This window comes from Danio rerio, chromosome 12 (genome assembly GCF_049306965.1).
Source record: "Danio rerio strain Tuebingen ecotype United States chromosome 12, GRCz12tu, whole genome shotgun sequence".
Taxonomy (NCBI): domain Eukaryota; kingdom Metazoa; phylum Chordata; class Actinopteri; order Cypriniformes; family Danionidae; genus Danio; species Danio rerio.
The window spans coordinates 33,558,259-33,585,763 of NC_133187.1; the positions used below are offsets into that span (position 1 = coordinate 33,558,259).

General features: G+C 36.2%; 1 protein-coding gene and 1 long non-coding RNA gene across 7 annotated transcripts in view; both read left to right on the forward strand.

Moving 5' to 3' along the window:
• The window catches only part of dnmbp (dynamin binding protein), a 72,186-nt gene that overhangs the window by 24,873 nt on the left and 19,808 nt on the right, over positions 1-27,505 (forward strand). For 4 of the 6 annotated variants that reach the window (NM_001424046.1, XM_073917264.1, XM_073917265.1 and 1 more), the window contains 4 exons: positions 746-2,932; positions 26,512-26,708; positions 26,791-26,890; positions 26,978-27,125. In NM_001424046.1, the coding sequence (NP_001410975.1) occupies positions 746-2,932; positions 26,512-26,708; positions 26,791-26,890; positions 26,978-27,125 (2,632 nt within the window). Of the gene's footprint in view, positions 1-745; positions 2,933-10,610; positions 12,376-26,511; positions 26,709-26,790; positions 26,891-26,977; positions 27,126-27,505 lie in introns of those variants that run through there. The other 2 variants (XM_005156346.5, XM_073917266.1) reach the window with 1 other exon arrangement.
• LOC141376824 (uncharacterized) lies at positions 15,982-18,934 on the forward strand. Its single transcript, XR_012388067.1, has 2 exons — positions 15,982-16,092; positions 16,422-18,934. It is a non-coding gene; the product is annotated as an uncharacterized lncRNA (long non-coding RNA).

The window sequence follows — 27,505 nt, forward strand, 5'->3', positions numbered from 1 at the left end:
TCTTGCTGAAGTTTATTGCCATTTCACTTTACTTCAGGATGCACAAATGCCACTCTGTAGGTCCTATTGGAGCATTTATAAATATTCCTAGCCAATCTAATAAAAGTTGGTCACATACTCGTTACATAAAAGCACTAAATCACACTTCAGCAGCCTTTATTAGAGATTGCACAAGGAAATTTGCACTCGAGCAGTGTATATTTGAGGGCATGCAAGAAGTTTTGTGTACGAACAGAGAAAATCGACGCACAAGCAGAGGTTCACATGCTCGTATTACATTAATGCGATCTCGACTTGTAATACTGCGCTCACAACATTTGTCATTGAAACAATGCCATAGGTAGTTGGTAGATCTGTGTAAAAAAGGCCTGCCGCCACAGCTGGAAAAAATCCTAAAGGAAACACTGTAAGTAAACTTTGTCATGCCCAAAAAAAACTAATGAAAAACCTAGTCCCTCAACAGGTTTTGCAGTACATCACTAAATAAATGTCAGGGATGCTACTATATTCTAAATAAGCTCCAGAAACTTCATTACATATACTGGGAAGTCAGCCAGGACAGTTTTTCAGTAATACTTACTGAACGATGCAAGATATTGTCACCAGAATGTTTTTATGTAAATTGTTCCAAGTATTTTTATTCAGGTTATCACTTTGTGATAGTTCAACCTTTTTTGTCAAGATGCTTATCTTCTCTCTCTCCCTCTCTCTCTCTCTCTCTCTCTCTCTCTCTCTCCTGTTGTAGGTGATGTAGTTGCTGCTGAAAGTAGTATGGATTCTGTATGGATGAGAGGGCATAATGCATGGGGCTCGCGTGGACTCTTCCCTGTCTCCTGCATTAAAGAGCTAGAGCTTTCTGGACGATCCAGGCAACTATCCGAGCGCAGTGCAGCTGTCCAGGCCTCTGAGCTCCCACCACATGCACTGGGCCAGGCTCGTGCCCTCATGAACCTTCATGCCCAGTTGGACGAGGAGCTGGACTTTCGAGAGGGTGATGTCATCACCATAATAGGCCTGCCAGAACCTGGCTGGTTCCAGGGAGAGCTGGACAACAGGACAGGACTTTTCCCAGAAGGTTTTGTGGAGTTGCTTGGACCTCTGCGCTCACCTCTGGAAGAGCCTGAACCTCAGACCTTGGAACAGTATCCAGATTACAGCAATGAGGATGAAGAGAGGAGAGCGGAAGAAGAGAAGGATGAGGAACCTCCAGAAATGGAGATTCAACAATGTCAAGAGGATGAAGAGGAGGAGGAGGGAGCCATTTACGGTATTGCACTTTATGAATTTCGAGCCCTTGAACCTGGTGAGCTGGACTTTGATGTCGGTGATAGGATCCGCATTCTTGCCTCTATGGATGACGGGTGGTTAGAGGGGCAAATACACAGCAGGAGAGGAGTTTTCCCACATCGATTTGTCAAGATTGAAGGGCAGCTGCAGACTGTCCCACAAACTGAGACTTTAATCAATGAAATTAGTGTACCTAAAAGAGAAGAAGAGTGTTACACCCCAGACTATACCTCAGCTGAGGAAGATCACACAGTTCCAGAATATGGACAGGAGTTGTCTATCCAGCAAGACCACACAGTGTGGGACCTGGATTACTTTGAGCGCCGGGAAGAGGAGCAAAAGGAAAACAATGGTCACAACGTGCACTCTGATCAGAGCTCTCAAGAGAGAAGAATGACTCAAAATCAATCACAGGTTCAGCCCCAAGAACGAAGGCGAGATAGACCCCCACCTCCTCAGACACAACCCAACAGAGGAAGCAGCTCAGCCCACAGAAGTGTTCAAATTAACAGAAGAAGCAGCCCCAATATGGGTCGACCTCAGCTGCCCCCTAGACCAAGTCTACATGCTCTTAGCAACCGAAAATATAGCACTGGTTCTCACGCTAGCTTACGACAACCCCCTCCAGCACCCATCACAATGAACCAGAGTCTCAATCCACCTAACAAAACATCTCCGAATTCCACGTGGACAAGGAACAATGGTAAATATGCCTCTTACAACAGCAGAAACCCCTTAAGCAGTAAAAGTTCTGGTGAGAAGAACAGGCAGAAGAAGCTAACTCGACATGCAAGCGTTAATGATGCAGACATAATATCTGGTGGAAGCAGCGAACAACAGGCATGGCCTCAAGTACAGGGTTCGAATGGGTTTCCGACATCTCAAACTATGGGGACTTTGGCTTTGTCAGCTAAGGATCTTGAAGCCAAGCTTTCTCAGCAGCTGATAGAGTTCGAAAAGAGCTTGCCCAGTCATAGCAATGAAGCAACAGAGCAGAGCCGATGGGAGGAAGTTAGTGGCAGATTAGGCAATAAAGTTTCCCGCCACTTCTCTATTATGGACTACAGTGATGAGAATGACATAATCCGTGGCTCCTCTCACTCCTCGATAGAACGTTTATTACCTTCCACTTCCTCGCCTTCTGGCTCTGCCTCCTCCTCTTTGGAGAGACGAAAAAATCTGCGTCCACCTCCTCCTCGACCTCGAGTCCTTAGGCCTCCGGCACCTACAAATACGCATTGGTCTCAGACCAATGGTCGTATTACTCCTCAGCCTTACCGACCTGCACGTCCAGCACCACGTCCACCTCCTCCATGTCCACACACCAATGCAGTGACACCTCCAACCACATCCAACCCATTTTATAATTCTCCAGATGAAGAGGAGATTGTTGAAGAGATGGAAGAACCAGAGGATGTTCTGGAAGCCGAAAAAGAGATGGAAAGGGAACAGGAGCAATACAGGCTACTCCTGAGGCTGGAGGAGGTGGAAAGAGAAATTGATATGTACTCTAATACAGCCCAGGAACTGCAAGCCATGCTGGATGAGGAGCAGGATGAGACTTCAAGGCAACAAGCTCTGGAGAATCTGGAATTTTGCTCTTACACCATGGAGACACTGACCTTGGAACAGCAGCAACTACAAGGTAGTCTTTATTCCCTTTCTATACTCCTAGTTTGGAACAGATGCTCTTTTTTACGACCTTCATAGATATTGTTGTATTATGCCAGTCATTCATTTGTTCATTCTGAATTAGGAAATGCTCAGCAATTTTATGACAGATAACATGTTGTCATCATTTAATCTCCACTATCTGAGATTCTTTTTATCCAGATGAACATAGCCGTTGACTTTGATTTTATTTGTTTTGCATACTATTTATTTCAGTGACTAATGCTTTCCAACATTCTTTAAAATATCTTATTTTGTGGTTAACAGAAAAATTTACTTTTTCAAAGTTGGAAACAAAATTTACATTTATTCATTTAGCACCGAGATGCCCAAAGTAGGGCCCGCAGGCCAAAGTTGGCTCATGGTAACCTTTGATTTGGCCTACCATCCCGATTGAAAGAGAGGAAGAACATTGGGAAGGTGGTTGGGGCGGATGCTTTTGACAGAGATTGTTATATTTCAATGTTACTGTCTGTTTCTTTTATTGCTGAGCTACAAAAAAAGCCAACTGAAATTAAATGATTCAATTAAATTTTAGAAATGAATTCGATTTTTAAAATGTAAAAACTGTCACAAAAAGCAATGCACAAGACATCGTCAAGCAAATCAGGGCAAGGGCAGGAGCAAGTTTTTACTGTAACAAGTTCATAATAAAATGTAAAAAACATATACTGCATTCGTTAATATGATTTAAAGCAACATTTTTCAAGTTATTTTTAAATATTTGCAAATAAATTAGGAAATTACCCATGGCAAATTTGGTGTGATATATTCGGCTTTGAATATATTTGGTACACATCTCTCAGTCAAGTTTGGTTTTTGACCCTTTAAGAGAAAAGGTTTGGACACCGCTGATTAAGCGAATGCTTTTATCCAAAGTGACTTACAAGTGAGAATAAAAGAAGCACTTCAAATCATCAAAGAGTATCTATATAAATGCTATTACAAGCCTTAAGTTATTATGTCTACAAGGCTCATTTTAGTCTCATTCTATCTGTTTGTTATTGTTGAAATTTGTTATGAAAACAATGACTTTTTTATTATTATCAGCATCTCATTTTTGTTTTGTAAAAATAAAATAGAACAAGTAGAAGGAAATTGTCAAGAAATAAGACTTCACTAAGGGTTATTTGACAGACATGATGAAATGATTATTTCCACATGAGCAATTTATATTTGTTTTATGCTGTTCTTTCTGATGAACATGAACTGTAGAAAAAAACGTATCATGAGTTACATTTAAATATGTGAATTTGCAGAACAGCATTTTGCTTGTGCCAGTAATCTGAACTACACTTCAAATACCAATATTTACAATAATCCATCATGATCCTCTGTTAAGTTCAAATTTACTTTTAGCATGCATGCTATATGTGTGTTTCAGAAGAATGCTTTTGATAACTGCCATCTGAGACAAAGTTCACTGTACTGGGTGTGTCGTACACACAACTTTTATTTATGTTGAAATTCTCTACACCATGTGTGTCAACATCACTTCTTTTCTGCTAAGCCATGTATATCAATATGTTCTGAATGATTTGCCTCATTTTCTCATAATTGTCAACTATATAACAGTCTGAAAGAGGAATTTATAAACCTCTTCAATCATTATGTGATATGCAGCACTTTCTTATAGATGGTCATTGCTTGACCTTCACACCTAACCAGGGAATAGAACACACCTAGACATAGGGAATAATAACACATAGGAAAGAAACCACTTTGTGTCTTTGAGTGGAATACTTCAGTAGACAGTGGCAATGGGAGTATCATCTCTTTTACAGCAGTTATTCAAGTCTGATGTGAGCTGTTGTGGCCATGATTCACTGTAAAGTTGTAAAATTATTTGGAAAAAACCCCCCAGACATTTTGTGATGGATGTTTTAGTATGTATGATTGAACAATTAGACAGTTTAATGTATGCATAGATATTATTTTAAAATCTATCATCTAGCTTTAAGAGTTTATCAAGTATTCTTGTTACAATTAATTGCTGAAGCTTTTATCACAGTGTATGGTATTATCACAATATTGAATTAATTTGACTTAAAATAGTCTTTTAAGAGGTATAATAACCAAAGAAATACTTCATTTACTGTTTTATTGTATATGCATGTCCAAAGTAAAAGAATTGAATTGTAAAAGAATTACAAAATTCAAAAGATAAAGTTTTTATGAAGCATCATTACTAAATGTCACTTAATAGATTCAAATCAACAGTAAGAAAAAGACAGATTTACTAGTTACTGTGTTAATAGTAAAACACTATTTTATTATTTACTCCATTTGATAAATTATTATGACTTTTTTATAATGGCATTAAGAAATTGACTACGTAAAATAATAGATGCTTTATTTTACATTGCATTGACTTTAGTTACATTAACTGATGTTAAATAGAACCTTGCTGTTCAGAGTTAATGAACAAAAGAACTTTAAAAAGTCACTGAATTTTCTGTGTTGAAGGACAGCTTAACATATGAAAATGTTAATGATTGAAAATAAACTGCCTATAAAGTCTCTTAGCATTTGGTGCTGTGATGATCACCTCTCCCAATGCAACAATATATATATTTTTAAAGAGCCCTTTAAAAGTTTAAAGAATAAAACAATGATCCACTGTATTTTAAAGTGCCTATAATATTAATGCCATTCATTTTCATTATCAGGATATATTGAATTTTGGCATATGATTAGTGTCATCTTATAATTGCTTTAACGTGGGTATTTTGTAGATATATGTGTGGAATCTTAGTCCTGTTGGCTGTACTTTTCCCACATACATATGAAGTACATTCTTAAGCTATAGTATGAGAGCGGTGGCCTCTTTGTGCCCCTGTTTTTTCCTCTGTTTTTCTTGCTCTCTATTTCTACAATTCTCTCTGCATGTCTCTTTACTCCCAAAATCCCTGTGATTTTTGGTAAAGTCCTGTCTCTTTGGAGATCATGAGCAGCAGTAGTTTTAGAGCCAGAATCTGGAGCTCTATAGTGCAACCTGTGATGCATTTCACAGCACTTCTTAGCCATGCTTTTAGAACCAGAACTACACAAGTTTCAGGTAAGACTTGATCTGACATGATTTCTTGATCATTTCTCGGTTTGTTGTATTATAGTTTTAAAAGCAATCTATTTCTGTTTAATGCTATTACTTTGTGCATGTGACATTATGTGTCACTGTTTGCACACAGCTGTGTACACACCATGGTTTGATAAGTATAACCTGCTTTGTATAGGCACATCCATGTATTTTCAAAAGTAATGGTCAAGGAATTAAATTCAAAACTTGGAAGGTGTTTTGGTTTAAGAAGTTTTTTCAGGGGCTGTTCAGAAGTGATTAATGGACACAGTGATGCATGTCTTTGGTTTGGAGCACTGCCCAAGTCTTGGTGAATACCACTTGTTTTCTGTAATGCCTTCATGTCTTTGACTAACCACAGTGGATATGAGCAGAAGTGTTTTGTATGTAGTTGAATCTACTTAAGTTTTAAAACCATACTTTTAGATTTTTTTCACTTTGCTATTATAAAATGTTTTGTACAAAACAATTTATTGCCTAAAAAAATCTAAATAATATATATTTTTTAATTTTGTTATAATTGTTTATACGTATGTGTATTATTGGTGATAAATAAAGTTAATTATTTAAATAAATGGTGGTGATGGTGGTGTAACAGATCACAAATCTCATAGTTCTGATCACATACGGTTTTTAAGTCACGGATCGGACCATTTTTCAGATGAGCAAAAAGGAGAGGAGACAAATGTCAATTGCTTTTCATTTATACAAAACTATTACTACAAAAACCAGTGATTTTAACAAACATAACTTAGAACCTGTTTTTTTAACAAAAATAAAATTCAAGAAAGAACCAGCTGAAAAAAAGAAACATATTCAATATGAAAAATGATCTTTGCTACTGTTGCTGATAATGCTAAATATAAAAATCTAACATCGTCTACAACTTATTTCGAACATAATTCACACATTGAACCGTGTTTCATTATAGGTGGATCAATTTGGAATACCTATTCAGTGACATAATTTTGATGGTTGTTTGTCACCACACATTGGTTACACAATGCAATTGCTATAACATTTAACAGCATCATAGTGATTTTAATCTTTACCACATCAGCGTTTATATCTAAAGTAGTTATTCCAGTACTTCTGTGTTATTTAATTGTTTGTAACCAAGTTAAAAAGTGTAAATATTGAATCTCTCTCGATCATATAACCAGCACTTCGAAAGGATTAATAAACCTATGCAAATCATTATCATTTATCATTCATGCAAATAATTAACATTTATCATTAATGTTGTGCAGGTTTAAATTGAGATCACAATCTTTTAATGTTTAATTGTGCAGCTTTACACTGCATGCATTAATGCAGACTAAAAAACAGTGACAGAAAACACCTTTAATTAATAACGTAAGAAAGCATTTAGGTAGGTCCCACCACAACTTTTACTGTCATCTTATATTTTACAGGGAAGCAAAAATGCTTTCATACACGTGATTTGAATAACGCGGGAGGCGATCTCTCTGCAATTGTAATAATGTTGGATTAACCTACAAGTTCAAAACAGTTATTAATCCGTGGGTCATCATGTGCATTCCGAATTGTGTGTTGTGATCCGTGCGCCCAAATTGCTGGTGTTTTTAACTTTCTATTTATCAAAGATTCTTAAAAACTAAAGTATATTACTGTTTCTGCTAATATATGAAGCAGTACAACTGTTTTAAACATTGATAAAAATAATTCCAATATGATAATGACTGAGCACCAATACAAATTTGTCATAATATAGCACTAAATAAGCAATATATGTTTGTTTGTGAAAGACTGTGTTACACTGGACTATATTTATATAAAAAACACAGTCATGTTTTTGTTTTATTTTAAACAAATAAATGCAGCCTTGATGAGCAGAAGAGACTTTCAAAAACATAAAAACTTCTGACTTTTTCTTTTTCCGCGCGCGCGCGTGTGTTAATGCACTATAATTTGATAATCCAGGCGTAATTAACTGGTTTTTATTTCATATGACTACAGCAATGCATGTCAAATTCAGTCATTGTGTGTCATAATGGTAGCTCAATTTCCTCGTAAGTTTCTCTTTATGCATTTAGGTATGTCTGTCTGTCTGAGTGTTTCCACATTTATCATAACAGGGTGTGTTTCTCAGTAGGGAGGGTGGAAACAATGGTTATTTATTGTTATAGTGCAGGGAGTTGAGAGCCTATCAGCTATTGAGCCAGGCTTGCTGAACAGCAATTTTCTTAAGGAGGGGGAGACAAGTTTCTTATTTCCTTATCTTTTCTGGAATGAAAAAAAATAATAAAGTGTATTATGGATTGATTAAAGCTTATGAATAGGTTAGATAAAATTTAAGGCATATTAAGAGAAATAAAGAATTAAAGAAAAAGAAAGAAAGAGAAGGTTTTGGGTCATTTTGAAGACCTACAGGCTCTTATGTTTCGCAAGTATCATTCTCTTTCAGGGAACAGTCTTTTCCATAGTCATGCTGTTGGATGGAAGACAGTTAATATTTTGTTTCTGACAGGCTTATTAATGCTTATGAGTGTCCAATTTTAGCCTTCTTTTGTCTCATATAAAATACTTGTTCTAATTGGGATGTGTTTTGGTGCTCATAAAAAGCATCAGGAGCTAATTTGTGTTCTGGTTCTAATCTCCAGCTCCCAGCTTTTCTGTGCCTGTCTCATGCACAAAGCCTATTCAGGTTAACAGAAGGCTCTTTAAGGAGCTGCATGATCCCATCGCCTGCTGGAAAGGCTGTGAGAGATTGGATGAAGGGCTGTTCTAATAACATAGATGAGAAGAGTGGCTTGCTAGACCTGTGTTTCCTCTATCACAAGCATGCTTTTAAATGCTTCGTTGCTGTAATTACTTTTTGGAGTCCTTTTGTGTACTTTGATAGATCTGGGCTGATCAAAATGTGTGAAATGGGCACTCATTGAGGCACAGTGATCGCAAATGCTTTTGATCATCAGGCTTGCATTTGTCCTTAATGAGATACCCGGGATGTGAAAGGCATAGTTCACCTAAAATAAAATTTCTCACCATTTACTCACCCTCAACTGGTTCCAAATATTTATGAAAAAGCTGAAAACCTGTAACCATTTACTTACATAGTTAAAAAGACTAAAAGTCAATGATTTCCAGCTTTCTTCAGAATATCATATTTTGTTTTCAACTGAGGAATGAAAGTCAAGATTATTTAGAACAGCAAAATAGTGTATACATAATAACAAACATTTCTTTTTTGGGTAAACAGTTTTTTTTAAAGAACTTACTACAATGTCCAAATTCCTAAAGACTTACTTTTGTCTTTCACACTTTGCATTTTCTTTTTGCATTTGTTTGTATTTTTTTCTTTTTAAACTCGAGCAAAAATGTTAATAACAGTTATGTTATTGTGCAGATTTAGGAAATGCATTGATTGTTTTAACTCAGTACAACACATTTGAAAGAAAGGTCTGTGCAGTTGCAATGGGTTTTATACTTGTGTAAACAAAGTAAAACAAGTCCATTACACAAGAGGAATGTTGCTCCTGATGTCCCTGATCTGAAAAACAACATGCAGTTTCGGTCTGCCCCATGTAAAGAACTGTGAGATCTTAGCCACTGATTATCATAATACCCAGGTTTATAAAGAAGAGAGAACATGCAATCGGGCCCACAGAATTCCTTATTCTCGATTTCTTTTAGACCCTAGATTGTACAATAGTATTAACTTTAATCCATTAAGTGGCTGTAGCAAAATACCTTTTCTTGTTTTCTGTTTACTGTTTTCACATTACTAAGATTTGTATTTAGTGGCACATTCTCAGCACTGTGTGCACATAGAAAATCATAGTACTGTGTACTGTTTTGTCTTTGTTGAGTGGAGTGATATACTATACTGAAGCTCATGAATAGCATGCTTTTTTTTTCTTCCTGCATGAAAAGATGCCCTAGTCTGTGAAACGAGGGCCAGCCTTTAACAATGGCTCATTGTAGAGTATGCAGGCACTCTTCAGTGCACGGTGCTCTCTGAAATAATCACAGTGTCAAATTTTCACATGTCATCTTGTTGAAACATGAAAGATTATGAAATTCATGGGAAACTTGCTACTCTAAAACAGGTATGGTTGAGCAAGTTGGAACAGATAATGCCATGATCCCGTTTTGATGGAACTTTGTTAGTTTTTTTTCTGTAAGCATAAACACCTGCTTAAGTTGTTAAACCACTAGCAAACTGTGAAATAGTGCTTCAGGATCTTTATTTAAGTTGGACACTACTCTAAAAAGAGTCCTCAAGAGGGAGATACAGCTTTGCTTGTGAGCAACAGAGACTTTAAAAACACCTCAAAGAAGTTTGTGGAATGAAGGAGGATAATACTCCCTCCTCTTTTGTGAAGTTCAGCCTGTGTTTTCTTGCAAACAGAGACTCCAGCCAATCACAGCCTCCTTGTAATCCATTCATGTGACTACGTTCAATGATTAACCCTAAATGCCTCCCCTTTTCCTCCTCTCTGTTGTTGCTTCTTCCCTCCCCCACCTCCTTCCCTCTCTTCCTCCTATTGGCTGGGTAGGCGGAGAAACAGGCAGAGAGAGAGAGGTTGAGTTTCTCAGGTCTGAACCAGACAGTCCTGTTTAGTCAGCCATCGGATACAGAGAGTTTGAGCGAGATCAAGAGTTTGAGCATGACTGACAGGTGGATTCCTCTACATATGGACCTGGAATGTGAAATCTGGGTAAGCTAACACAGCTTGCCCTGTTTGTGGACTTTGTAACCATAATGAAGGGACAGGTGATCTTGGGACACCCTATGCCATTTGCCCCAGTGCCCTGGGACTTCAATAGGCTTCCTCCCAAGAGAGGTAAGAGTGTGGAGGAGTTGGTGAGTGAAAGCTGGGAGAAGGAGCGATGCATGCAAATACTGCATTTTCAGCAGCAGCAGATTCAGCCACAGCCAGTTATATGCCCACAGGACTTCAGACCCTCACCTGGACACTGGGAGCACCAGGCCTACCTCGGACAAGCCAATGGCTACCGTCAACAATGCTGGGAATATGAGGACTGGGACAAGAATCCTTACCGCGATGTCCCTCCCCAACAATTCTTCTATCAGTCTCCTGAAGCAGTCTACCAGGAGCCAAGGAAGCCACAGGAATGGACAGGCAATAACTGTTTTTATCAACATCAAGAAGAACTGGATTACTCTGACCACAGAGATTTTGCACAGAGTCCAAGGAGTAAAGAACGTCCCGACCTTGTGTCCCAGAACCCTTCTTGGGAATCAGATGAGTACTATGAAGGCAGAGAACCTTACAGCCGCAGAGATCGGTATACATGCAGCTTTGACCGTGAAAACCGGGACAGCTATGATAAGGAGCTAGATAATTACAGAAATAGTGATCGTAGGGGTCGGGAATACTATGATCATAAAGAACTGGACAAGTATGATCGTTATGACCGCAGAGACAAGCACTATGATAGTAAATATCAAGAAAATTATGATGACAGGAAAAGGGACAGGTACAGATATAGAGAAACAGACCACTATGACTCCAGAGACAGTTACCATTATGACCATTGTGATCGTAGAAATAAAAACCAGAGTGATGACAGAGACCGCTATGATCGTAGTTACTGTGAGGAACGTCGTAAGAGAGGTGACTGCTATCAGTATAATGAAAGAGACTCACTTGATCGAAGGGACTATGATCGGCTTGCACAAAGGAAAGGAGAATACTATGATTACAAAGAAAAAGAGAAGATTAAGAGTGACTTTAGGAAGGATGACTACTGTGACCATAGAGAAAGGACAGGAGAAAAGGAATACTATAAAGTTGATGACAAGGAATGGTACGAGCGTAAGAAAGGCAACCACTATGACCTCAAACCAAGAGATCGGTATGATTACAGAGAAAAAAATCAGTCTGATCAAAGGTATTGCAAAGAAAATGAGGATAGAAACTACTGGAAAGATGAACGTTATGATAGTGGTGTTAAAGACTGCTATGATGACAAGGGTTGTGAGAGTGATCATTATGACCATAAAAGCAGAGAGCGTTACAAAGATGTAAGGTCCAATTCACTAGAATATAAACAAGACGGCTACAGCACTGACCGGAGTGAAAGAAGCTACAAGGAATGGGAAAAGGATGTTTATCGCTATAAGAAGACACCGAAGGAGAGGCAGCCATATGAAGATTCTGGTGAACTTGACTGTTATGACTACAAGGACCAGTACAGGGATCGCAGAGGTTCAGACAAACTGGATGTGGAAGGTCAGAGACGAAAACCTTTTTACGTGGGTTCACTGGACAGGAACAGCATCTATAGGAAGACTGCACCCAGCTCTCTCAGGAAGTCAGAGTTTGCTACCAACAGGAAAAAGAAACAAGGTAAAGCACATGAGTACCACCCGCACCTCAAGTACCATGAAAATAAATATGTGATGCTAGAAGGCAATATGCACACTGGAGTGGTGAGTGGAGTAGTGTTTGGTTGATGTAAACAAATGAGTCATCTAACAACTGTAGTAATGTCCATGTGGATATCAAGTGTTTGTAGCTAGCCTTTGACCTTGCATAGAGCTCTGCTATTGGATATCTCCAAATCAATTCAGGAAATGCCAAAGGTGCTGATTATGCTGTCACTGCGTTAATGCATAGGTATGCATGTCTTTGAGACTGCCCATTGAAGCTGCTAGTGTTGTGCTGAGTTTCACATGTTTTTTTTTTCTCTTAATGTGAACATGGAAACTTGCAGGGAGTGAGAAACTGGTCCAACAAGTTGAATTACTTTTCTGAATTTTGTTGTCGACCCACCATCTCTTTAGCACTCACTCTCCCTCCCTTTCCAGGCCTCCTTAGTTTTTTGACAACCACTAGTGTTTGACACTGTTACTCCAGACAAAGGATAAGAACAACAGTGCAAATAAATAGTTCAAGCAAAGCCAAGAATTTAATGTTTTGCATCAGATTTTACATGGGCCTCAAAAATAATATTTGGATGTTTAAGGTTGCTTCATTTTATAACAATTTCATATTTGGATATTATTTTTTCCCTTTGTACCTAACATGTCAAGTTTATGTCATAAACTGGTTATTTTTATCTATTAAAGTTATATTCCACTACTGCTACTAATAAACACTTAAATTGCTGAAAAATTGCCTAAAAGTTAGCAGTTGACTAGATTGTTTGCAAAAGTCAGTTGGTTTGTGGTTTTTATTTTTTAATGCAATGATAGAGATGTATCTTTAACATGACTGTTGGCCATTGCATATCAGTACTGTTCACTTTTGACATTGAAGAATGGTTTTAAAAGCCTTTTCAGTGTAATTAGTTTTTAGCATAAGGTGTCTTTGTTTGTTATTACTGTCAGCAGTCGGTGATGAGTCCCTGCAGTGGGTGTCTCAGTGGGAGATTCGTCTGGCTTGTGTCATATCTAACACAGAGCAGGTGGTCAGTTCAGCCCCGGGTAATCCTCTGTAGCCTAGTGCTCCAGTCAGCACCTCAGTGTGGAGGAGGAGGAGGAAAAGAGACTCCAAGGGAAATCTCTGGGACTAGGATGTGCTTGGTACCAGTACCCTCCCCAATCCATATAGCCTTCGAAGACCTCTTATTGTTGAGTTTAGGGAACTATGAAGAGGAGCCAGCCTGACTCATAGTCTGGGGTTATCTTATTTAGACTTTTAGACTCCCACTCTATTTTGGCTAACCTTTCCTTAATTTGTAAATGTTGTTGGACAATACAGTTGTACATGTTTATTCAGAGAGTTTAGGAAGTTGCTTAGAAATGTGAAGTCTACACTACACCTGAAGATGGTCTTTGAAAATATTATAAAAAATAATTATGTTAAAAACTTTAGTTGTCCTTTTGTATATATAAGTATCAACATAATGATACTTCTCTGCAGAATATGGAATTACAATATTGAAGTGTGTTGATGTGCCTTTTATATATTAAGTCGCCTGTTGCTAGTCTTTGTAATCCTTGTGCAGATGCTCATGCCAATGGTCTGGAAGGGGATTAGGTGAAAACCTTCAGCCAACCCTCACACAACGTTTGTACAACATTAAGTCAAGGGCCAGCTTGGCAGACAAAAGCCTCAAGTCATGGGCTGAGGATGGAATTAGCTAGTTAATGTAGGTCAGGAGCTCTCATGCAAACTCTCAAAACAAATGCTATATTAATGCCTGGTCCTAAACATCATTGCTTTGCCGTTGACTTGATGAATTTTTAACTTGTGCTTTGAATATTTACCCCCCCATGATCAGTGTTTTTTTTTTTTTTTTTGCCAAGTTACTGAAAGTACTGTTCTCTTAGGGCACCATTTAAACATGGTATTAACTTTTTTGTCAGTCCAATTACAAGGACTGTAAAACGTTTTGAGCTTTTTCACTTTTGGCCATTTCCAGAGGTAGTCAAAAATGCAATTGATTGTATATTTTAATAGATCCATTGATACAGCTATGGAAAGAAAGTGCACTAAAACAATACATATTTGGCTTTTATATATACTAAAATGCATAATATATTTCTATGATAGTGTTTTCATGCTCATTTATAAGCCATGTTAAATGGCATAGTTTATTCAGTAGTACTTCGAGTGGTCATGTAAATGAGATCTTTACAAAATATCAACAAAATCCAAACCTAAATAGTAATTTCATGTGGAAAAGTCAATGGGCCTCAGAATCAGATGACTACTTCAGAAACAAGGCCTTAGTTTATCAGCACTCAAGCGCATTTCTGGACCCCCTCATGTCCCTTCATGTCTGGAACAGCACAAATGTGTCAGTGAACAGTGGGCATCAGGATCTATGATAGTAATAAATCTCTTCTTTGTGTAACTGTAGAGGGAGGGCTGTTACTGTAGCCATATATCACATCTTTCATTTTGTGCACTAGCATTGTGCTTCGTCCTAGTGGGCCTTTTAATAAAAGGATATAAGTGTTAGGATGGATGCAATTAGAGCATATCTTTATAATACTAATCTCTGCCTGTTGGGGGGATTAAGTATGACTACATGACTTGGACTATGCCAGTATGCACATTGAGTCATAAGCGTGATCTTATCAGATTTGGTGAATCAGGACTTCTGTGGGAAAACAGTGGTTTTGTGAAGCTGAAATGCAAGCATAATGCTAAAATTAGTCAAGATACAGTTTAGATTTTGATGATATTATATGTGTTGACTGCACATTGGTTGTACAGTGTTTATGCAGGTGTGTTTGATTAAACTGTGAGATGGTAGGCTTGCTCATGGTGGTGTATTTGTTAAAGGGGTCATGACATGAAAAACTCTTGAGTTTTGACATGTAATGACTCTTTTGTACAATTAATGTGTGCTTTAAATGCTCATGCCTTAAATCTCCCTCCTTGTTACAAGCTAAGCATTTAATTAAGGTCAAAAATGGTTTGTTTTGATCTGAAGTGGCTTGTGAAGTGGCAGAGGTTTAAAAGCATTTTAAGAGCATTTTACTGCACATTGCTTTGTTAAACAAGGCACTTTGTAATGGGTAATTGGTGGATTACATTTTTTTAAAAATGCTTTGTTTGGAAATTATTTGGTTTGGTTTTATATTGAATAATGCAGAGAAACACTTATTCGTATTAGTGAGGGGAAATTAGCAGTGTTAAATCTAATTTCCTATGTGATGATATTATCATATCCAAATGTTGGCCATTTTTCGAACAAGCCTTAAAGGATTTTAACAGATAAAACTGCAGGACTGTATGTGCAGAGGCATGTAATGTTTCTTTACAAAGTAACATTTCCAAGTTTTAAACTGGTCTGGGATAAATAATAATACACAATTTGTATTCATTTTCATGGGTTTGTGTTAACATGTACCAATTTAAGAGGTTTAACATCTATAAGTGACATTTATACGTTTTTTTCAGGGTGTTGGCAGGGTTTTAAAAAGTCTTGAAATGTCTTAAATTTCAAAAATGTAATTCAATTTACTTAAATCGTGTCTTGTTGGACTTAAATCGTAGGTCTCAAACTTGATGGAGGGCTGCTGCTCTGCAAAGTTTTGCTCCAACTCTAATCAAACACAGCTGATCCAAATAACCAAGGTGTTCAAGACTATAGAGACTATTAAGCAGGTATGAGTTCGAGGAGGTTGGAGCTAAACTATGCAGAGCTTACGGCCCTCCAGGAATTAAGTTTGAGACCACAGTCTTAATTGGAAACATGTCTTAATCTTCTTATTTTCATGTAAACCTCTATTTACTATTGCAATTACTATTTTCCCTGTTGCTAAACTCTATATGGTTTATTAATCATCCTTACAAAAATATTTGTTTAAAACTTCTGTATTTATAGTCCATATTTGATCACTCACCTGGACAGACTGTTGTGCATACATTTAGTTCACTATAGTTTTTAAAGGTTTTTTATTTAATAATAATAATAATTCCTTACGTTTATATAGCGCTTTTCTGGACACTCAAAGTGCTTTACACAACTTTTTGGGGGGAATCTCTTTAACCACCACCAATGTACAGCATCCTCCTGGAAGATGCGACAGCAGCCATATTGCACCAGACGGCACACCAGCTGATTGGTGGAGAGGAGAGTGTTGAAGCCATTTATGATATGGGCATGATAAGGAGGCCATGCTGGACAGAGGCCAGTGAGCAAATTTGGCCAGGATGACCGAAGGACAGAGAGTCAGAACCTCGGTTTAATGTCTTATCTGAAAGACGGCGCTCACTGAGCAGTATAGAGTCCCCATCAATATACTGGGGCGTTAGGACCCACACAGACCGCAGGTTGAGCACTCCCTACTGACCCCATTAACACTTCTTCTGGCAGCAACCTAGCTTTCCCATGTAGTCTCCCAATCAGGTACTGACTGTGATTGAACAAAGCTGTGATTGTCAAGCACATTGTGAAGTGAGTTTGGAGTAAAACTTTGTTATTATATGTGTACTGTGTAACTTCACTTGCATCATTTACTACACAGAGCCGTAGTTCAAAGAGAAGCAAGTCAAACAGCTATCTTTATCACAGAACGATTATCTCAATGTCATTATCGACTGATTAAATAAAATTTGATTTAAAAGAGATTTTTTTTGTAGTTTGTCAAGATAATATAGCTCTTTTGCTTCATGCTGGAGCTTAAGTAGATCCGGCTTTACTGACAAAATGCACATGAGAATCACTTTTGATTCATCTCTCAGGCCTTCATCTGACATTCCAGCTCATTGGTTTTTAGATGCTAGGAAAATGTGTACGGAAAATTTATTTGTTTTCACATTTATTAGCAAACAACTTTAGTCTTTATTTAAATTTCCAAGTAAGGTGTTTTGAAATAAGCATGAGTAAGACAGGATGTGGACTGGTTAATGGAAAGCTTGCTCACGTTTTTTTACGGGTGTGTCATATCCCACACAGAAAGCTGGAATGTGAACCAGCAGCCTTTTCTACAACAACACAAAATGGTTTCATTGACGCAGATTTCTGTACCAGAGTGAGACTGAGAGTGCGTTTGCGACTCTTTTGCAATGAGTTTTGGCCTTGTTTTTGTTTATACGTAATATGTTTGAAATCAAATTACTGTTTAATTTTTACATATGCAGGATTTCAGCAGTAAGCCTTATAAGATTTGAGTGCAACATTCTGTCATTTTCCAAGCCATGTAAACCTATTCAGCTTTACTTAGTTTTTAATTCTGACTGGTGCTGTAAATCTGTCAAAAAGCCTGGATATTTGTGGCTTGCAAAAACATGCAGAATGTTTTCACTCACATACTACGTGTGTCTCGCTCTCACATTTACTCTCAAGCTGTGAAAGGTATCCATGGTAAATGGGCGGTCTCATGTGAACTTTGTGTTTATAATTCATGTGACCTTAGAAAGGGACAAAAACAGCTCAGCACAGTCATAAAACACCCCTTAGTTTCACATGAATAACAGCGTTATCGTTTCATTTTCAGAGTGATAAAATGGATTAGCTTACTCTGTAGCGCATTTGTCCTTGCAAAATGACTTGTTTGACTTTGCTGATAGTTTTTTGAAAGAGTAGTATTTCAGAGAGTCCACCATCAGTGTGTTATATTTTTAGTATTTAAAATTTTTACAAATTGATAAAAACATAAAATAGTTAACATATTAATAATTCTATTAATTTCACTTATGTATTTAATAATTTGTCATTGGTGTGATTATTGTTATTATTATTTATTATTATACACTACCTGACAAAAGTCTAATTGTAAACGACAATTAATGACTTCTATATTTCATCTGCTCAACTGCATGCCAATGATCACAAACACTACAGAAGAGCTTTTGGAACCTGCATGGACCCGAGATTCTTACAGAAATCAGTCAAGTTTGGTGAAGAAAAAATCATGGTTCGGGGTTTCATTCAGAATGGGGGCGTGCGAGAGATCTGCAGAGTGGAGACAACATCAACAGCCTGAGGTATCAAGACATTTGTGCTGCCCATTACATTACAAACCACAGAAAAGGGCAAATTCTTCAGCAGGATACGCTCCTTTTCATACTTCAGCCTCCACATCAAAGTTCCTGAAAGCAAAGAAGTTCAAGATGCTCCAGGATTGGCCAGCCCAGTCATCAGACATGAACATTATTGAGCATGTCTTGGTTAAGATGATGGAGGAGGCATCGAAGATAAATCCAAAGAATCTTGATGAACTTTGGGAGTCCTACAAGAGCGCTTTCTTTTCTATTCCAGATGACTTTATTAATGAGTTATTTGAGTCATTGTAGAGATGTATGGATGCAGTCCTCTGAGCTCATGGGAGTCATACACAATAATAATTCTTTTTCCACAGCACCATGACTTTATATTCTATACTCTACATTATTTCTGTTAAGTGACTAAACTGTTGTCTAAGCAATGTCAGCCCTTACTGTCCTGATTAAATAATAAAAAATCAAGGCAGGGTCATGTTTTATTTTGGTAAAATAAGCTTAATCTAGAAGCCTTTGTTTTTCATTATGTCATTATTATTATTTTTATTATTGTTTATTTTTACAATATGCTTTAACTATTATAGTTAGCTATAATAATCATTAATTGATGCACATTTGAATTAATGCCCACTATTGAAATGGATGCCCACCTGCTCGCCTGGTACACCTTAACAAAGACTCCCACTTTAAACCGAAAGAGATTAAGAGTGATGAAAGGCGAAGAGGTCTTGGCATTGAGAGATCCTCAAGATCATGATGGAATTCAGCCTCAGTGAGGAGGAGCCGGGCCCCGAACAGCCGGTTACTCCAAAAACACGGAGTAGACTTTTCTAAATCAGACAGCCATTCTAGTGTGTTTAACACCATCAAAGCTCCAGCTCCAGGCTTTGGCATGTGAGTGACTGTCTCTGTGCTCAGTCAGTTGTGTGTAAATGGTTCAGGTTCCCATGCATTCAGATGGTAATGTGAGGACAGAATGGAGTTGTATTCCAGTGATTCTGCTTGGCTTTAGAGAAGCACACCGCCTTTGACCTCTGCTGTGTATTTGTGTGTGGCAGTGAAGATGTGAAGAGTTTGGGGGGTAACAGGTGGGTGATGTCTTAGAGGCCCTGTCTTTTCTTTCTATCTGCTTACACTGGAACTCTTGAAGAAAGAGAGCATTTGCTGTATATAAGCAGGAATGATTATTATGATTTGCACATCAGTGTCAGGTTTGTGGAGTAAAGGTGTTTGTGAGAGAAGGCATTGTGTATGCTGGTTTATGCTTCTTTGATTTGTGTGTGAGAACCATGTATAGTTGGGTTGGTCTGTTTAGATTTAACAGTACTTGTTTTATGGAGCGTGAACAGTGAAATGTTGGCTATTATTTATTGACTTTCATGGTCCTATGTTTTATTTTGTAGCTTTTTATAGAGTCAGGGCCAAAGGTATAAGATCTCTGAAAACAAGTGTTACATGTTAAGTTTTAAGTATTTTGTGATAGTTCTTGCTATTAGTAAACCATTAAAATAGTAAAGTAGTAGTTAGGTTTAGGCATTGGGTAAGATTAGAGATGTAAAGTAAGTTCATACTTTGTAAATTGTAGTAAACAGCCAATATCTTATTTATAAGCCTGTATTTAACAGTTGGAATTAACACTTATAGGGCTGCACAGTATAAAAAAACGTACATTACGATATTTTTATTTTCTGCACTTTATATTGTGATATTTCACCAAATAACTTAAATAGCTCTATTTCAAAATTATTAATTTATATTGAATGGGAAGATTTTGTTGAGGAGTTAATCTGCCGATATAAATATAATAGACTAGTTGCCAGCATAGATAAATACAGTAATAATAATCAAACAAACAATAAAGTTGTATCGTCTTGATTATATACATTTATTAAATAAAAATAACTGTTGTTAAAGCTACCAAATGCAATAATTCCTTGTGCCCAAATGCTTTAAGCTCATTTAAAATGCGTACACAGTCACTGGCCTTAAAACACACACAATTAATGAACTTTCTCATTTTTATGGTTGAACTGAAATGACTTTACATTTGTACCTGCTCAACACTATAATATAACACTATAACAATATTCAAAGATGATTACTTGGTTTTACAATTTTTTTTAAGTTAAGTGGTTGTAAACAGTTTATTTGGGCTGAATTTAAATAAATAAATGAAGTTATGAACATTACAAAATTTTATTTGTTTGTTTAAATTCAACACTTTTAAATTGTTTGTAACAATTTTGCAGACATAATTTTTTTCAGTGAACTATAATCCTGACTCCACATTACAGATGCTGCGATGATTATTGCACATTCACACATTGCGTTATCAATGGTAAATGATATATAGTGCAGCCCTAGTACTTAGTGTTACCGAAATCTTATTTCCATTTATCATAATTTTCTGTCAGGACATTATTAGTTTCTCTGCAGCTTTTTTATTTACAATGTTAAATTTTTGAACCATATCTTTTATAAAACCCCTAAATTTAACTTTCACAAAAATATCAGTATTTAAAATGTATGGCAAATAAGGTCTTAAATAGAAGCAAGAAATCATAGTCAAAAATGAATTTCAAAGTCACTGCATTAGTTTAGGGCCCTGTGGTTTCTGTGACGTGGATAGAATTGTGGAATCCATAAATATTGATTTACTTTTGAACACTGTATGCCATGAAACTCAGCTAATATAAGAAAAATAAACACATCAGTCAGAACATTTAATTGGTATTGTCATATAGAAAAGTTTTATGAATATTAAAAGGCAGAATAATATTTAAATATGAATCCTGCATGTTCTTCTTGAATGAACCCCTTAGACACGTGGTTTTGTCTTCTACACACATGCTGAAGCACAAGTAATGTTTGTGGTGTTTTCAGTGTTGGTCATCACACAAATATGAGGACATTATCTTTGCACATTAAGTTCACCAGCATTTTCAGTTTCACTTGCCTTTAACAGTTTAATTTGTGAGAAGCTATTGTTATACAATGTATGCAAACTTAAAGCAGTCATGAACTGAGAAATCAAGTCCTTTGACATAAAGGATGTTATTGTAGAATAAAAAGATCATGACATTTCAGAACTCAAAGTTTGTTAGTTCAGAAACTTTTTGTGGAAATTAGGCTTCCAAAACAGCTTGTTTTGAATTAATACACAATAATATGGCGAAAGGCTGTGAACTGCTAAGATGGTAAACTCCCTTCTACATCATTGTCTATTAAAAAGCACTTTGTTTTGAAGTTTAATCAAGTTACTGTATCTTAGTAACTGTACTACTCTCATTTTTTTTTTATTACATTGTACGAGGCAATACTGTTTACTGTATATTAAAAAGCAGTAGTTCGATACAATCTCAATCAAACTATCTGAAAATAGTGAAAGACAAAGAGTAACAATTGTAGTGAGAGTGCATAAGCCAATCTGTCCTAAACATTAGTCAAGTTTTATGTTAAGGGCTTTAAAATAAATCATATTATAGTTAGGAAGTATTGTTTAAAGCGTCAGATGCTCTGAAAGGCTTTTGCATTGTTTTAATATGATGGAGATGTGGTGCATAACTTAAATTTCCCAGGTATATTTGCCATCTGTACATATAAGAAAGTCATGATAATGCCATAAAACCTTCAAAAACTTGATTAAACTTTATAACTAACATTAATTCATTCATTTATTTTATTTTCAACGTAGTCCCTTGATTAATCTGATGTCGCCACAGCGGAATGAACCGCCAACTTATCCAGCACATGTTTTACGCATCGGATGCCCCTCCAGCTGTAACCCATCACTGGGAAACACACACACATTCACACACATACACAATGGACAATTTAGCTTTATTATTAACATGTAACTATAAAGTTGCTGTCGTAGTGGGGAATCAAAACAGTTTTATTTTTTTTAGATTATTAATATCAAGTGATTTAACATTTTTTGTATATAATGTATAGCCATTGTGACTTTCACTATATTTGTTTTAAACCCTTAGAAATAAACTTCATCAACTTTCATTGGACGACACTAAAAGGATGTAAAAATGTAAAACAAATATAGTAATTTTTTTTTAGTAAAATAGAAAATACCAAGATGTACTGTATATACTGTATCACAATTTAGCCCAAAAATACAGAGATGTGATTATTATTTATTTTTATTTACTTTATTTTAAGTTTGTTTTGTTTTATTTTATTTTATTAAATTTTTTTTGCAATGAATTTTGTTTCCATATTCAGTTTTTTTGGAAAATGAATATTCAAACCCTAAACCCTAAAATGTCACGAAGGGTGTTTCTTATACAACTTATTGTGTACTGTAAATTTTAGACAGAATAGACCCATTGGGTTCCCTTCAGTTTATTCCCTAAATTTTTTTTAATGGGTATTAAAAATGTCTTAACAATACCTTAATGAAACCTGCAGAAGTTATGAAAATATAAATTTTTGAGCATTTTCTTAAAAGAAATTTGCATAGAGAGTTGAGTATTTTTTTGAATTTAGTGTTTTCAACAAACCTCCCCTTTTGGCCATCCTGTGGTCTCCTTTTGTGGGAACTATCTGAGCAACACATGGAGCAACACTGGAGCTAGAGCACGACCCTGAAAGCAGACCAAACATAATGTCACAATCAATTACATCCACAGAGACAAATAGAGAACCATTGTGTATGAGTGTGTGCTTGGTCGAGATTACCCTTTCTGCCATTCACCAGACTATGACACACACACACATAAATCTATGAGATGGATATGTGCTGAACTTACTGTAGCGTTTTTGGTACTGTAAAATATTTTTCAAAACTACATGTCCTAGTTTTTCTTTTATGAAGTTATAACCATCATAAATCACCAATATTATTAGTTAACAGTCACTGCGTTCATGTTTGATTAAGTCTTTGATCCAAATGTTCATTTTAGACTGTCTGAGCACACATAAATAATCATCATGCATAAGCCGAAACTCAGAGGCTATTGTGAGAATTTGCTCTTTGAAGATTATTTTGTTCAGAACAATGAACACTGTAAGCCTGTTAACTAGATGTGGGTCAGAACAGGTTGCATTGTAGTGGTAATAAGTGTGTATGTATGTGAAGTAGAACGATTAGTTCATGGATGAACGATACTGTAAAGACCTTTTCCATTTATTATTAGCATAGGCCTCACACTTTGCCTCATGCTGTCAATGGGCTTTGTAGAGAAATGGAAAATAACTGTAAATTAAAGGGTAGCTTAGCTTTATTTGAGCTCATCTGTTGTTTATTTGGGTCTGCTAAGGTGTTGTGGAAAATGAGAATGGTGCATATTTGAGGTTTAAACATGTTAAGCTGTGTCCTGGACAATATAACATTTTTACAATTTTACTTTTTTATTAAATCTGTTATTATTTTTTACTTTTTAATTTAATTCATTCATTCATTAACTTTCCTTCTGCTTAGTCCCTTTTTATTTATTTATTTATTTATTTTCATTAATTTTACTCTGCTTAGTCTCTTTATTTATTTATTTATTTATTTATTTATTTATTTATTTATTTATTTATTTATTTATTTATAAAATGTTGCTAATCAATGCCATCATAGCCTCTTAACCAATAAATCTGAATTTGCATATCCAAGTATTGTTGGAAATTCTAGAAGTTAGTTGCGTTTTAAGTATGTCATTTTTGTTTTTAATATTTCAAATCAATCATTGAAAATGCACGTTATGTCTTCTGCTCAGTCGAATAGTGGTGCGAAGAAAAACTCTGAAGGCTTCATTTCTGAACAGTTTCTATTGTGCTGTAAAATTTCAGAGGTCAAATGTTCAAAAGAGATACAAGCAATTTGAATTCAAATCTCTTATCAGTCTTTACCCAATCAGCAACATTAAGATTTATTGTTTTGTGATGTCAGCGTAACTTAATGCATCAGATGGCTAAGAAGTCTTAAGCTCTTTATTCTAATTTTGACCGTAAAATTAAACAGAAACTCACCAAGCGTGTACAGTTGAAGTCATAGCCCTCCAAGTTGAATATTAGCCTATTTAGCCTAAATTAGCCCCTCCCCCAATTTCTAAAAAACTGTTGTTGTTTTTTTGCTTTTTTGCCATGATGACAGTAAATAATATTTTAATAGATATTTTTCAAGATGCTAGTATTCAGCTTAAAGTGCAAGTTTAGTGCTTTTAAAGGCAAATTAGAGTAATTAGGCAAGTCATTGTATAATGGTTTGTTCTGTAGACTATCAAAACAAAAATACTGCTCAAGCGGGCTAATAATATTGACCTTAAAATGTTTTTTAAAAAAGGAAAAACTTTATTCTAGCAAAAAAACAAACAAAAAAAAAAAAAAAAAAAAAAAGATTAAGACTTTGTCCAGAAGAAAAAAAAATTGGAAATATCCCCTACTCTGTTGAACATCATTTTGGAAATATTGGGGGAAAAAATCATAGGTGGGCTAATAATTGTGACTTTAACTGTGTATCATCACTCATACATACCTAAATGCTTTAATTTGCAACTTGTTGAAGCCTTCAGTTGTAATTGTCACAGTCAAAGTCCCAGGTTCCAGCTCAGATGGTTCCCCCTTTCTCCTGAGAGGGTCCATGTCTCACTGCGTGCTTTGACAGTCCTTTGTACGTCCATAAAGCCGGCTTTCAGGCAGCTTTGTAAAGAAGCACCCATGCATGAGAGCAGATCTGCCTCCCACACTCTCCTGACCTGGACTCATCTTAGTGCCAGATCGAACCACAGAGATCAAAGAGCAGTCAAACTTCACTCCAAGCCATGACATCCTCTGGACGGCCAGTGGCAACATGCAGGGCAAACTGCCTTCTCTGTCCTATTCATCCTAGCAGCTTCATTCAGTTCTCTCGTGTTCTGTCTTCATGTTTTATAAATGAGTGTAAACCATTCAGAGTAGTGTGAAATCTTTTTGTGAATCCACTACTGGCGAAACCAAAGTCAAATTATGGTTTGTCTATCTAATCGTTCTGCCATTCCATCTATTTATCATTCATTTATTGTTCAATTTATTCCTTCATTTTGTCATATCTATCTAATCTATCCTATCTATCCTATCTATCTATCCTATCTATCTATCCTATCTATCTATCCTATCTATCTATCTATCTATCTATCTATCTATCTATCTATCTATCTATCTATCTATCTATCTATCTATCTATCTATCTATCTATCTATCAATCTATCAATCTATCAATCTATCTATCTATCTATCTATATTCGTACTTTCATTCTATCCATCGTTCTCACTATCTATGCATGATTCGTACTATCATTACATATCATTTTATGATTCATACAATTGTTTATGCATCTATGCATGGTTCGTACTATCGTTCTATGTATCATTCTATACATAATTCGCACTATTGTTCTATGTATCAACCGTATGATTGTTCTAGCTATCATTCTATGTATCATTCAAACTATCGTTCATACTATCATCGTTTATTCTATCTATCTTTCTATCTATCTTTTTTTATTCTTATCTATCTCTATCTATTGTTCTTACTATCTATTTATCGTTCTTTCTTTACCATATATCCTTTGTCCATTCTATTTATCTATTGTTCATTTATCCATCCATACATCCATCCATATCGTTCTGTTGTTATATTATCTATCTATTGTTCATTATTGCTTTCTTGCATTCTATCATGTTGGGAATTTCTGAAGAATGTCTGTTAGAATCTAAGAAAAGGCACTGCAACAGATATCCTTAATAAGCCAACAGTTATTCCGGTTCATAGATCCAAAGAAATGAATAAAAACCGCAGAGGGAAAAAAGTTTGTCCTAAAGTTTTGACCACACATTTTTAAAACTGTCATATTTTTAAAAATAATTTTAGTTCAACTTTTGAATCTGGTTTGCGCAATCAGTTTACCGCAGTATATCTTTGTTGTTGTTGCCTTATATATTCTACTTCAATCACTTCTTCCTGTTTCTTATAAAAACAATTCTCTAATATATATAGTATATACAGAAAAATATAATAATCGCTGACCAGAAAGTTAATGACAAATACGGTAGTTACTTGAGTTTGACAAAGGCGTTCTCTCTTTCTCTATCTGTCAACAGAGATGACTCTTCTTGCCTCTCAGCCGAAATCTCTAGAATCATCACCAGCGTCGGCGGCCAACTCTGAAGACCCCGAACTAAGGATGCTGGAGAAAAGGACGAAGGTCATCGAGGAGCTTCTGCAAACTGAACATGACTACATCAAAGACCTTCAGATGTGTGTGAAGGAGATCATTCAGCCTCTGCAGAAGAAACAGGTCTGTAAATCCCAGCTAATACTCACATTTACATACTATGAGCCATTCAGATCTTTATTTTAAATGTCCACTTGTCTTGTAGGTCCAGGGTATTGACTTTGATGGCCTTTTTGGAAACATCAGCTCTGTTATTGACCTTTCCCGTAGGCTCAACAAGACCCTCCAGGACACTGACTCTATAGGTTAGAGCAAAAACATCACTGAACTCACATTATAGTTTGAGTTCGGTTTCCATATTGATATTTTACCATAATAATTATTTCATCCAGGTCAAGTGTTCCTAAGCTACAAAGATCAGTTGGAGGATGTGTACAAGATCTACTGCCAAAATCACGACGACGCCATCTCTTTACTGGAGACCTATGAAAAGGATGAGAACATTCAGAAACATGTGTTGGAGTGTCTAGAGAAGCTCAGGTAATCATCAAGACAGCCACTGTTTTTAAAAAATGGTAATTTGATTGCATGGTGTGGATACCACTACCAACGCATGTACAGATCTGTTTGAGCATGTTAATGACAGCCATGGTAGTTGTTAACTACTTTTAACTCTTTGAAAAGAAGTTGTGCAGAACACTAATTGTAACATTACACATGATAAGTCAGGTTTAATGCTATATAGGATTGTCTTGTCAAGTGATGTAGATAGAATTGTATCGTAATGCATCATCAACAGAGACAATACCACAGGGTGTGCTGGCTCACTCATGTCATCATTGAGAAATGCCTCATCGTCTTAATATCTCGAGGAACCAGTCCTTTTTTATTCACCTCTACATTAAATGGACTCATATGAT